Raw genomic sequence first — 14837 nt, 5'->3', positions numbered from 1 at the left:
CCTCCAATGCATTACTATCTTCCAAATCCTTGCTACTCAAACTGTAATTCCCAAATCAACAATGTCAGCATCACCACTTGGGAACTTGTTAGACATACAGAATCTCAAGTCCCACTCTGTATATAGGGAATCAGAATCTGAATTTCAACATGATCCCCAGGTGATTGACATGCTCTTTAAAGTCTGAGAAGCACTGCCGCAGACCACAGCCACACCTTTTACTGGTTTCTCAATTCCAAAATTCAAGAAACATCTACGTCATCAGGCAGAATTCCACAAACACCCCCTCCACACACACACACACAATGAGAGGAGAAAGGAGAAAAGAGGATTCTAAATTATTTTGGGCCCCATTGTCTAGTGTCAGCCTCAACATCCAGTAATTCAGTTGGCAGTTAGCTAACTCATCTCAAAACTTACTAAGTTTTCCCTTCAGCACATGGTGGAAACTAAGGACTACAGTATAATATTGACCTCACTAGTGTATTAACTAAATTAATGTATTTCCTACTTCAAAATGGGAATAGGTTAGAATCAAGCACCCAAAATTGCAGCAGCATTCCAGTAACTGTAATAGCAATGCTAAAAGTGAGTAGCATCCAGAAAAATGTAACATATGAGCATCTTCGGGTAAAGCCTATCAAGTTTGGTGAGTCCACAACTGAGAAGTGACATAGGAAAGAAAAAGAGGCACATTATTATCATCATCTCTGGGGGCTTCACTCCAGTGATCTCAATTCATTGATTGCTTTTGCCTGTCTTTACTCAGGGGAATCCTACTATGATGACTATGATGACTATTTTGACCCTGTCTAGAAATAAACCTCTTGCCTCCATTTTTTAGGTTTCATTTGGGGGGAGATTAAGGAAATGTGGGATGGTGGATTTACTGAATATATCCATGACTGGTGGAACCTGATGGATTTTGCAATGAACTCACTCTACCTGGCAACCATTTCATTGAAGATTGTGGCCTATGTCAAGGTAAATTGGAACGTTTGCCATTTTTCTTAAGCAATGATTTGGGTTACATTAAGCTTTATAATGGGGAGCATGAAGAGTTTAGGGGGAAAGTGCCTTTGACAGTCCAATCCATGCAGGAAAGTACCATATAAATAAACATTCTTTCAACAGTTTGTAAGTAGTTTCCACTTAAGAATAGAGCAATTTGCAAATGAATCTTTAGCTTCTTAAACTCTGACAGTAGAAGGATCTTCAGCCACCCACCCACCCACCCAGTTAATGTTTGAATCCTTTCTACAGTATCCTTGCCAAGATGGTCCACTGATGTTTCCATAGGTCAGGGACAGAAAACACACTGAATTCACGATCTCCAAAAACCTCCATCAACACTTGTCACTTCATTAAAAAGTGCTATTTTATGTTTTTCTAATATTATTTTCCCTGTGACACATCCATTAATAATCCTTCTTCCCTGTGGGGTCAAACAGAACAAAGCTGTTCCTTTTTCTGAATAGTGATTGCAGTGTGAAGCCATCTCTCCCTAACTTGCTGATTTGACTCTTCTCAAAGCTAAGTATTCACACTTCCCTCAAGTGTTCCTCATATGACAGGTAGCAGAACCCTAGAAACTTCACTGCAGGAGACAGAGATCTTTAATCATCTCTCCCTCCCTTATTATTTCCGGCATCAGGATAATCATTCAAGCTGTTATAAATCCAGCTTTTTGAGTATCACTGAACCTATGCCTCTCTACCAATTCAGATATTGAGTATGTGCACGTGCACCCACCCACCCACTCACACACACACACACAGCTTAATGCTTTTCCCACATAATGTACAGCCTAAATTATCCTGAAAAATAACTCATGTCCAACATCTCATATTGGGTAGTCCCAGGCTCTAGGTTCAGATTTGGTGCTCATTAGATGATAGGATGGCTGGCTCCTTCTACCCTAAGTTGAACTCCTCCAGCATGAGGAAAAGCTGACAATTCAGTCTCCAAGACTGTCTAGTCAGTCATGCTTTTTGGCACTAACTCCCACATTAAGGAGTTTTAGAATGGGAATATGGCTGTCCCCCAAATCTCCAACAACTTATTTTTATATCCTTAATATGCATATTGTATAAATTTGAAGACCTTGGGAGCTAGTTATGTGGAACATGAATATGGAATGCAGTCATGAAACATTTTTGAAAAAAGCCAAAGAGTATGCCTTATATTTGTGGTGATCATTTAACACATACTTACAACTTTCTTACAAGAAAAAGCTGGTGAGGAAAATGTTTGAATCTCCCTGGTTAATGTGCATGGATGAAATCCATGTGATTTTGGCACTCTGCTGACTAAGTAATACTATTTGCCTTAGAAAAAAAACTCTTCCTTTGGAAGTGGTAATTATTCACAGGAAGGACAACAGATTATCAATCTAGAAACTGGTGGGTTTTGCTTAAACAGGAGAATTCAGAATAAATGATCAAGAAAAGGATTTACTCTTCGGGATATAAACATGTGTCTATAGATTCCCAACATTAGCTAATTTTATAACCTATTCAATTTCACTGGCAGGGATTTCAAGGAGCTAGAAATTCCCCCATCACATAGTAGAAGGATAAATCAACTATACTAAGCTGAATAAATGCCTCGCCACTGATAAATACTTATCAGGAAACAATTGCCACAAAGTTGGAGTTCTTCTCAAAAAAAAAAAAAAAACCAAAAAAAGGAGAATTTATGAAGCAAGACATGCCACATGCAGATTTGGATCTGCAATGAGAAACTGCAAATGGTCAGTCTGGTCTGCTCATCCATAGAGGCATACTAGTCTGAGATGAGCTTCTCCAAGTAGGCTGAGACAACCTCTATGAGGTAAAGCCATAAAAGCTGGTACATATGCCCCTTGAATCATTTCTGGTCACTGTTGTACTAAGGCAGTACAGAAATGCCATGGGATAGGCTGTTATTAGAGAAGATCCTTTATTAGAGCAAAAACAATAGCCAACGATATATATATATGTATATATATACTTATATATATATATATATACATATATATATGTATAAATATATGTATGTATACATATATATATATTCCACTGCACATGGTCTGCAACAACAGAAACCAAAAGGCAAGGCACATACCAAAGTACTCAAAAGAAACAAATACACATAACATCAGCCCTCAGTGTCCCCCAGATAATCCTACAAATGGAGAATAATTATCCTTGTGTCTTCTAGGATAGTACCACCTAGATTTATCCCAAGACCACCTTATCTGAACATTGATACACATTGAGTTATGGCCCTTTCTTCATCCAGTACGTGGCTGAAGACACAATCTCCCACTCCGTCCTTATTATTAAGGCCCTACCTTAGGCTGGCCCTCTTCATATTTTGCTTCTGAACTGATAGACTCCAATTTATCCCTCTTTGAAAGACATGGAGGCCAATTTTCAATATGGATTCTATCTCAAAGAATATAAGAAAAATTACTTGTCTCCTAGTATCACTAAGTAAATAGACTCCAATTTATCCCTCTTTGAAAGACACGGAGGCCAATTTTCAATCTGGATTCTATCTCAAAGAATATAAGAAAAATTACTTGTCTCCTAGTATCACTAAGTAAAGAATCAGAAACCTGAATGTAATCCTTGTTCTGATACAATCTAGATTACCATAGGTCATCCTTCTACCTCCTTGAGCCTGAGATTCTGCCTCTGTAAAATAAGCAGATTGGACTAGATCAGTGGCTGTCAGCCTTTTAACTTTTTCCATGAAACCATATCTTGAAGTTAAAAATTATTCAGAACTTCAATATATGAGAGAGCTCAAAGATTGAATTTGGATTGAGTAATCAATCTTCCAAGCCTTTTATCTGGCTCCCAGAGTGGCTACAAAATGCTTCTACTAAACCTTCAGGCTTCAAGGAACACAATTTGTAAACCACTTGTATTAGACCAGGGGCCATCAGACTATGGTCTGCAGACTAAATTTGATTGGCTGCCATATCCATTTGTTCACTTATTCCCTATTATTTCTACAACGAAGAGTTGAGTAGCTGTAAAAGGGACCATATAACCCACTAACCAAAAATTTCTACTATCTGGCCCTTGACGGAAAAAGTTTTGCTGACCTTGATGCTAAAAGATCTCCAAGTTTATTCCTTGCTTTCATATTCTATAATATCTTCCTCCAAAGGTAAAGATGTAAAACACAGATTTGCCATAAGAATCATTTTTCATACTTCTGAATGTTCTACAAATTCAGATTCACTGTCCCCGGGCACCAGACTTCCCTGTGCTTACAGCTGTGATTACAGAGGGAGGAAAATCCTAAATTATGAGCTGTGCAGGTTCCAGTTGATAATATCTAGTTCTAAAATATAGGTGTTTCATTATTAATATCTCCATGTCTCAGAGCTCAGAACTTCTAAAGACCCATCTAACATATATGCTGTGATATCAACTATCATTTGCGTGAACATTTAATAGAGATAATACTAGACCAAGTGTGTTGAGATCACAACTTTAGGCCAGGCTCTGCCACCAGCTTGCTGTGTGATGAGAAGCAAGTTACTCTGCCTACCTGGATTTCAGTTCTCCCACTTGTAAAATAGGCCTGAAGATGCCCACCCCTCACAGCGATGCAGCCAATGTGGGGTATTTTTGGTGCTGTTGTTTTGGGAAGGAAAAATGCAGGGATCTAAGAATTGGCCGAGAGTATATAAAACAGATTAGCTACCTAAAGTTCATCTGAAACGGAAGCACAAGGGTGGCAAGGTTTCTCTCAACTCCTCTGACAGAGAAGAATATTGGATACACACAAATGATTTTAACAACACCAGTTTTGTCAGTTGTTGGAACTGAACCACAGTTTAGAAATGCTAATATAATTTGGCCCCCAATGCAACATTTTCTCAGAAAAGTTGTTTACATTTAGTCCTGAGAAATTGTGATATTTAGATGAGAGTTCATGGCAATATGCTTTGGATTGAATTCCAGGCAAAATCTACTTCTGTCTTGGGGAAGGTAATAAGCAAATTCTTATATTTCTATAACATCTCTCCTTATGGAGTACACACTCTCTCACATATGGACACATAATCACAAACCTGTGCAGTGGACAGGAGTAGATACTATCCTCATTTTACGGTGAGATGGAAAGACACAGGCAGTTTTAAGTTAACAGAGCCCAAATCGGACATAAGGCCTCACAGTGAAGCTATCTTTCTATAAAGCTGCTCCCAACGTTCCAGGAGCTAGAAGTCCAGGATGGGGCTGAAAAATGGGTAATCAACCCCAGGAATACTGACTCTTCCTCTCCTTCAACCCCCTGGCTCTTCATTTGTACTAGAAGGGCATGTGGACTTGTAGGGCTGTCAAAGGAACTATAAAATACATGCCTATACCACCATGTGGAGCAGTACTAAATTCACTACCTGGAAGGCTTACATGCTATCTGTAATAGAACGAAATACATTACAGACTGCTAAAATTCAACAGAAAACTGAGTAATGGCCCTCTAAGGTTGCTCTAGCAGCCCCAAACTGCAAGTCAGCAAGGAGGGCAGGATGAACATTGCACACCAAGGAGGCAGAACCTATCCCTCATCCTTCAGTAACTACAAGTTGTCTATGGTACTCAGAAGGAAATGGGGGACTGGGGAGGTAAATCTGATTTAGAATCTCATTAGGAAGCAGAGTAATTTGTCCCCACTACCTTGGGCATACCAATGGCTCTGTTCCAGTGACTCTCCCCAACAATCTGGTAAATTCATAGTCAGAAAATGTCTGTGGATAAACCACAGGTGGTTGCTCCAGATGATTGCTTCAAAATTCATTTTCTCTGTATATATGCAGGGAATATATTTGGGTGAGAGTGGGAGGAAAAGAGTTATTAACATCATATATTGATTGGATGGGGAAGGGAGACAGTGCCATGCACAAGGCCTGTTGTATAAATGAATGCTTGATGCTTACTTTGGTGGCTTTGTTTGGGTACTAGAGAGGAGAAAAGAAGAAAAAATTTTATAAATGCTCACTGTACATCTCACCTCGTGTACTTGTTTCTTGCAGTATAATGGTTCTCGTCCAAGGGAAGAATGGGAAATGTGGCACCCAACCCTGATTGCAGAAGCACTCTTTGCAATATCCAACATTTTAAGTTCGTTGCGTCTCATATCCCTGTTCACAGCCAACTCCCACTTAGGACCTCTGCAGATCTCTTTGGGGCGCATGCTGCTTGATATCCTCAAATTCCTCTTTATCTACTGCCTAGTACTGCTGGCTTTTGCCAATGGATTGAACCAGCTTTACTTTTATTATGAGACCAGAGCGATCGATGAGCCAAACAACTGCAAGGGAATCCGATGTGAGAAACAGAATAATGCCTTCTCCACGTAAGACCCCCTCCCTGGCCTTTTTCTGCTTTCTCTTTCTTTGCTCTATTTTCAGTCCATAGCTTTATCACTGTTTCTTGACAGTCCACACAAAGCTTATTTATGGATCAACCCAAAGGATTTCTCACTATAAAAACCTTCTTCTCACTATAGAAAACTAAGAGAGGAAGCAGTTAGGTGAGAGAAGAAAGAGACACATACATGGGCTCCCAGGAACTCATCTAAAGAGCTAGTTCTAAACAATTTTGGTAGCATCTCATATTTTAAAGGAATCTTTGAAAAGGGGGTAAATAATTCCTCACTCCTAAAAGCGTCACTAACCAAGGAAATGAAAGAGCAAGGCTATTCCTCTGAACAAGTGATTACCAAAGCTAACATACATATTCTGAATCAAGAACAAAGAAAAAGGAGGGATGCAAGAATATCTTAATGTAGACTGGGATATTATGATGTATGATAAGAAATGTGTATTTGGCCTTCCTGTTTCTGGCACAGAGCTCCTAAAATCCTTGGCATTTCCTAAGGGCCAAGACTGACAAAGGTGTCTTTTGTTGTGTTAAGAAGGTGACTTTAGGACAACAACCTAAGGATGGAGGCTGGTTGCCAGGGGAATCAACCTTATGTGGACTAAAGGGTTGAAACATTCAGTCCCACCCCTCAACGACCAGGGAAGGGAGAGGAGCTGAAGACCGAGTTTAATTTAACCAGTGACCAATTAATCTAATCAATCATGACTATTCAATGAAGCCTCCACAAAACCCTTAAAGGACAGGTTTTGGAGAGCTTACAGATTGGTGGGCACATGGGGATTTGGGGACAACAGGGTGTCTGGAGAAGGCATGGAAGCTCACAGATTTGGGTCAGTCTGAGTTTGGACCACTAGACTCAAAGTCACCCCTCAAGGTAAAAATTGTAGAGGACAACAGAAGGTCCCTGTAAGACCTCTGGTCACCAAGAAGGTGGTCAGTGTGGGAGACAGCAAAACCAAGAAACTACTGAAACCACAGAATTCAGTATGAAGGAATTGTTTTCATTTTGTGGATATCATCAGCTTCCTGAAGACCCTTTAGTAAAACAAATTATGATAGTAACCAATTTAGGAGCTGTGCTTTTGATTTTGAATACTATAGAGTGGAAGGGCATGTTTGGGTTGATACAGGACCCATAGCTCATGACTAAACAATCACAGATGACTACATGTGATCCAGATACAAAGGAGGCTATTCCTAAGGGAATGACTAGCCCAGTTAACTGGATAAAAACCCCTGTAGGGTGTGTTTACCCTGAGAGGGGGGACTTCTCAATTCCCCCTATCAATGGCAAGTGGAATACCCCAGTGAAGCCACTGACATGCTTCCGATGCAAGATACATGGAAATGACTTTAAGATGACTGAGAAATCTGCCTGCTGAATATGTCCATTACTCAGGTCATGGTAAATGCTGTGGTTAAGGAGCCTCTTTCACACAGGCACCCCATATAACCTTACTGCTGCAAAACCAAAAAACACTCTGGGAAACCTTTGCAATTTGATGTCTCAGCTTTCTCTCATGGGTCTTAATGAAAACATTAGGTTAATTAACAGTAAAATAGAAAGAGGCCACAAAAGTGGAAGCTTTTAAACAGTTATTAAGGAATAAGGTGAATAAAGCAAATATTGAAAGGAGCAAAACAAAGAGGAAACAGAGAAGAGTCCCAGGACTCATCCCACAGGATGGAAATCTTTAGATGGTTATTAAGAACTGAGATGAAGGGGCGCCTGGGTGGCTCAGTGGGTTAAAGCCTCTGCCTTCGGCTCAGGTCATGATCCCGGGGTCCTGGGATCGAGCCCCACATCGGGCTCTCTGCTCCTCGGAGATCCTGCTTCCTCCTCTCTCTGCCTCCCTGCCTACCTGTGATCTGTCTCTCTCTCTGTCAAATAAATAAGTAAAATTAAAAAAAAAAAGAACTGAGATGAATAAAACAGACTTTGACACGGTTAAAGTAAAGACTTTAATACAACACTCCTCAAAGGTTTGGATGGCCAAAGGGACTCCATACTGGTCCCCCAACATTAAAGGGCCCAAAACAAGTCTACTTTATTTATCCCAGTTTGGAGAACTTTAAAAAGCCAGCAGGCAAAAATTACAATGAGAAACCTAACCAGCAATCATTTGGGGCAGTGTTTGGACAAAATAAGTTAAAGATTGACAAAAAGGCCAGGGTTCCTCGGCTCAAACTCTAGCTGGGAACCCAAAGTCTTCTGTACAAGAGTGGGTAAAATGGTTAGAGGGTGGAAAAGAGAAGTTTCTGTACTCATTCATACAGAACTCCTTCTAACTGTAATACCAAAACCCTTTGGTGATGCCCTGACTCAGGCTACAGTTAGATTGAGAAAATATAAAAATGTAAGGGTAGGGACACCTGGCTGGCTCAGTATACAGAGCATGTGACTCTTGATCTCAGGATCATGAGTTCAAGCCCCATGCTGGGTGTAGAGCTTACTTAAAAAGAAGTAAAAAATTAAAAATGTAAGCATCGGGGCACCTGAGTGGCTCAGTTGGTTAAGCAACTGCCTTCAGCTCAGGTCATGATCTTGGAGTCCCGGGATCAAGACCCACATCGGGCTCCCTGCTCAGTGGGGAGTCTGCTTCTCCCTCTGACTTTTCCCCTCTTCTGCGTGCTCTCTCTCTCTCTCTCTCATTCTCTCCCTCTCAAATAAATAAATAAAATCTTATTTAAAAAATATAAGTGTCAATAGGATCATAAAAGTTAGAATGTTTGAACAGGCTTTATGTAAAAACCCTGTGCCTCCTTTACCTAAATGTTTTTATGGGAATGGATATTATGTCTGGCTGGGGAAAACCTCCCCTATCTAGTATTACAAAACCAACGCCTGTCAGTGAAATCCTAATAGAGACTGGAGGTAAGACCATAGGAGTTGATGGAATTAAGGTAAAAGTTTATAGGAGAACTGGTATGTTTGAACAGGCCTTATGCAAAGTGGTTGCATCCCTTTTGCCTGATTGCATTGTGGGGATGGACATTACATCCTACTGGGGAGTGTTTCTCCTACCTAGTATTCTAAGACAGAACACATGCAAATCCATCCTTCAAGCAATATTAATGGGGCATGCTTCATAAGAACGAGTATGACTGCCTGAGTCCACACAGTGTGGAACAGAAGATAGAATGCTGGGAGGGACAAATTCTCAGGGCTTACAATAAAAGCCCATGAGCACCTCCCAGTGACACCTATATGTCCTTTCATAGGAGTAAGCTAGAGACGGGACAGGCTGAAGGCAAGATTAGAATCAGTTCACCTTCTGGTATTAGTTTAGGTCCCCCAGCATGGATCAGAAATATCTCCCTTTTCCCATTTGGGACACAAGGAGGCAGCTCTTGAAGCTGTCCATGAGTCCACTGCTGCCAGACACATGGAGTTTGTGTACCTTTTTGTTGTAAACTCATGTCTCCTTCCTTAGAACCTTCAAGCCTCCAAGATGGCTGTTATTTTCCGACAAATCACTGTTAGGGGAAACAAACAAGAAGAAAATAAGCACATGATAGGAAATTTGTTAGATTCCAAGAGAGGTCCTGGGCTTATCCTAGACTCAATGTCCTGTAACATGTCCATCTCAACCCCCCAGTTCTGGGAAGTGCCACTCAACACTGATATTCACAGTAATGACCCCAAGCTCATGAGAGGGTTTTAGTCATTAAACTAAACTACATTTTTCCCCTTAATCCTATAAACTAAGGCAGTTCAGTGCCACACAATTCAGATGTCCTAGAAATGTGTTCAATAACAAAGACCAGAGGAAAATATGAGTTTCTGCTCACCTCCAAGTTGCACCAATAGAAAGGGGAAAAAACAATGCTATGTAGCCTATCCCTATTATTTGTTTCTAGCAGCATTTCCTAAAATGGGTTATAAATAACCACAGTTCATGGGGATGTTAAGAGACATAAATATGATCCATTGACTTTTGGAAATGCTAGGACAAATTTTAAAGGATTTCTTAACTGCGGGTCTTCTTAGATATTTCATTGTGAATCCACGATGTAAGGAAAGATTACCCCAAATGCATTGGCCAGGATGATGTACCAATGAACAGAGTTTGAAAAATGTTGGCTCACTCCATTGCCTATTTTCAGTCCCCACCCCCTCCACTAGGCCACACCCCCTGCCTCTTTTCCCAGAACTCAAGGGAAAATCTTACATGGGGAAATGATACTCATATGAAAGGAAATAAAGAAATCAAATGAGTTGATGAGAAGAGAGTGGGATTTTTGGTTAAGCCAGCCAGGAATGTGTAACAGCAACCGGCCACCTTGCTAGTGCCTCTTGGCTAGGCCCTGCTTCCTCTCCTGCATTACTCTAGAGGCAGAACTATCAACCTGTTTTCAATATGAAGAGCAATGCTGTGGTAGTTTGAGCACCAAGAGGCTGCATTTGTTCACATCAAAGTGTGCAATAGAACTGAACACCTGGGGCACCTGGGTGGCTCAGTGGGTTAAGCCTCTGCCTTCGGCTCAGGTCATGATCTCAGGGTCCTGGGATTGAGTCCCGCATCGGGCTCTCTGCTCAGCGGAGAGCCTGCTTCCCTTCCTCTCTCTCTGCCTGCCTCTCTTGTGATTTCTCTCGGTCAAATAAATAAAATAAAAACAAAATCTTTAAAAAAAAAAAAAGAACTGAACACCTGAATGTGAGGTGCCTTCCAGGAGGCCAGGTCCCCTGCCAATTGCTCTTTCATGTAAACTCTGTTGAAGAAGTTTATGAAATACCTTCTTGCAAGTTTGTATAGTCATTATTAATACCCCTGCTGCCAACGTACATTCTGCTCCCATCAGTTGCCCAGCAGGGACAATAAACAAGAATGGGGACCTGGCACACTCAAAATTATACCTTGGGGCATCAGGTATAAAGAAGAATTGTCATGCTGGAACCAAATCAGCAGTAATACCACCTCAACTTTTCTTCTAGGTGATTTTTTTTCCTCCATGGAAGTCTGGCTCAGCTTAACGTTTTCCTTTAAACACCTCAACTCCGGCATTTATAATACCTGCTAAAATATACACTATTTGGTCAGAGAATCAGAAATACTCATCTTTTAAGACAAAGAGAAAGCAAGCTCATTTATATATCTGACATAAACTATGCCATCGGCTTATTGTCATCCATTTCCTTCTGATTCTCCAGAGACGCCTTTGCTATTCTTTGGCTTTAAAAACAAACAAAAAAAGGTATTTTTCCCAGGCACACATTTCAGGAAGACCTCACCATCCTTACTGACAACCACATGACCATACTATCAGCGGTTTTAAGTCTAGTACTTCATTTTGGGGACACCTCGCCTTCATCTACTATTGAGAGAAGCAACCGGGAAAGCATCAGCATTCTGAAGGCATAGAACCTGCGACAGAAAAACAGTGGAAGTGGCCGATCTTATGTCTCTTTCTGAGGTTCCAGCCCTCAATTCCAGATACCTCCCGAACGCACATGGCTGTGCCCCCCGGCGTTTCAAGCACAAAATGTCCACAGCTAAATTCTGTTATCTCCATATCCCCACCCCAAACCTATTTCCCCTTCAATTCCTCATCTTATTAAATGCCACCAGCCAGAACCCTAGAAGTCATTTATGACTCTTACCCTCTTCCGTCCGCAACACGTCCAGTCTCACCAAGTCCTGCAGCTGAACTTGGTAAATCTCTCTTGAATTTAGCCTTTACGGATATGCGCGCTCATGAGTGCACGTGGGTGCGCGCGCGCGCACGTGTGCGTGCGTGGGTGCGCACTCCTATACGCATGCGCACATACCCCCCATCCCCCCCACCCACCAACTGGTCTCCCTGCTTCCAGTCTTCTTTCTCCTCCAAACAATTTCCCACCTGCCTCACAGAAGTTTCTTCCTAAACACCAGTCTTATCTTTTTACCAACCAGCTTCATGCCTGCCAGGTACTGAAATCTTCTCCAGTGTAAAATCCACTTCTTTACCACAACACACAGGACCTTGATAATCTGGACCCCACCTTTCCAGCCTCTCACTCCTCTTCCCCATAGGCAACACCTTGTTCTTCCCAGCTACAGGAGAGCATCTTGGCCCTGTGGGCCTTAGCACATCCTACACCATTCCCTCTGCCTGGCTGGAATGCCCATCCCCACCTGGCTAGCCTGGAAAACTCTAACCCATCTTTCAAGCCTCTGCTGAAAAATAACCTGCTCTCCTAAGCCTCTTCTTACCCATTCTAACCCCACTCTCAGTTACAGTCTCCTTCTGTGTTTGTTTCCTATGGCATTCTAAGCACATCTCTGTGACAATATAACTTGTATGTTAGTCGTTGTTCGCTCTTTCACCCACCAGACTGAGATTACCCCACTTTAGAAGCCTTGTACCTACCACAGAGGCCTACGACATAATGATGTTCGATGTGCCTATCTTTTTTTTTTTTCCCTTTTTATTTATTTATTTTTTTTTCAGCGTAACAGTATTCATTCTTTTTGCACAACACCCAGTGCTCCATGCAAAACGTGCCCTCCCCATCACCCACCACCTGTTCCCCCAACCTCCCACCCCTGACCCTTCAAAACCCTCAGGTTGTTTTTCAGAGTCCATAGTCTCTTATGGTTCGCCTCCCCTCCCCAATGTCCATAGCCCGCACCCCCTCTCCCAATCCCACCTCCCCCCAGCAACCCCCAGTTTGTTTTGTGAGATTAAGAGTCATTTATGGTTTGTCTCCCTCCCAATCCCATCTTGTTTCATTTATTCTTCTCCTATCCCCCTACCCCCCCATGTTGCTTCTCCATGTCCTCATATCAGGGAGATCATATGATAGTTGTCTTTCTCCGATTGACTTATTTCACTAAGCATGATACGCTCTAGTTCCATCCACGTCGTCGCAAATGGCAAGATTTCATTTCTTTTGATGGCTGCATAGTATTCCATTGTGTATATATACCACTTCTTCTTGATCCATTCATCTGTTGATGGACATCTAGGTTCTTTCCATAGTCTGGCTATTGTAGACATTGCTGCTATAAACATTCGGGTACACGTGCCCCTTCGGATCACTATGTTTGTATCTTTAGGGTAAATACCCAGTAGTGCAATTGCTGGGTCATAGGGTAGTTCTATTTTCAACATTTTGAGGAACCTCCATGCTGTTTTCCAGAGTGGTTGCACCAGCTTGCATTCCCACCAACAGTGGAGGAGGGTTCCCCTTTCTCCACATCCTCTCCAGCATCTGTCATTTCCTGACTTGTTAATTTTAGCCATTCTGACTGGTGTGAGGTGATATCTCATTGTGGTTTTGATTTGTATTTCCCTGATGCCGAGTGACGTGGAGCACTTTTTCATGTGTCTGTTGGCCATCTGGATGTCTTCTTTGCAGAAATGTCTGTTCATGTCCTCTGCCCATTTCTTGATTGGATTGTTTGTTCTTTGGGTGTTGAGTTTGCTAAGTTCCTTATAGATTTTGGATACTAGCCCTTTATCTGATATGTCGTTTGCAAATATCTTCTCCCATTCTGTCAGCTGTCTTTTGGTTTTGTTAACTGTTTCCTTTGCTGTGCAAAAGCTTTTGATCTTGATGAAATCCCAATAGTTCATTTTCGCCCTTGCTTCCCTTGCCTTTGCCGTTGTTCCTAGGAAGATGTTGCTGCGGCTGAGGTCGAAGAGGTTGCTGCCTGCGTTCTCCTCAAGGATTTCGATGTGCCTATCTTATCTTCAATCTAGATTTACGTCTGCACTGTCCCTACTCATATGGCTGAAGTATCTGGCCATACTAAAGATCTGAGAATCAAATATTAACAAATGCAAAGCACTTAGCACAGTGTCACTCTGCTGATCCACTTTTAGCTTGCTGTCAGAGAAAATCCTTGGCATTTCTCCTACATCCCTCATCCTGAATTTGGGCACTTGGCCCAAGAACAAAGCTTTACATTGATCCCTATTAAATTTCCTCTTGTTAGTTCCAGCCCATTGCTCCATGATTTTGAAACCTTTCTGAATCTTGGTTTTGTCATCCCATCTATTAGTTATTGCTCCCAGTCTTGTGTCATCTGAAGATCTTAAAAGCTTGCCATCTATTCTTATCAAAAGCATTGATAAAAATGTCAAGACAGGCTTTATATTCACTGGGTGGAATATTGGGCAGCTATTAAAATGATACACGTGCAGATTCTATATATACACAAAAAGTAACATACCCCAAATGTGTACCTCTTAAAAACACAAAAATTGTACACACTATGATTGCAGCTATGTACAACTAGATATCCAAATGGATGACAAGCTATAAAGACAATAAAGAAATGTAAAGGTTGACAATAATCATGAAAGTATCTAATATTTACTGAATGTTATGTCTAGACACTAGTACAAATGAGCTTTACATGAATTAACTCATTTAATCCTCACAACCATGCTATGAGGTAGGCATTATTATTATTACCCATTTTACAGATAGAGAAATTAGGGTGCAAAGCAGTTACACAG

The 14837-nt window shown here is 41.4% G+C and overlaps 1 protein-coding gene across 1 annotated transcript in view; it reads left to right on the top strand.

Moving 5' to 3' along the window:
* The window catches only part of TRPC5 (transient receptor potential cation channel subfamily C member 5), a 142741-nt gene that overhangs the window by 90834 nt on the left and 37070 nt on the right, over window positions 1-14837 (top strand). Inside the window, exons 5-6 of the mRNA XM_045994589.1 lie at window positions 845-984; window positions 6038-6360. Of these exons, the coding sequence (XP_045850545.1) occupies window positions 845-984; window positions 6038-6360 (463 nt within the window). The remainder of the gene's footprint in view (window positions 1-844; window positions 985-6037; window positions 6361-14837) is intronic.

Source organism: Meles meles, chromosome X, assembly GCF_922984935.1.
Source record: "Meles meles chromosome X, mMelMel3.1 paternal haplotype, whole genome shotgun sequence".
Taxonomy (NCBI): Eukaryota; Metazoa; Chordata; class Mammalia; order Carnivora; family Mustelidae; genus Meles; species Meles meles.
This window is presented reverse-complemented; position numbering and strand designations above follow the sequence as displayed.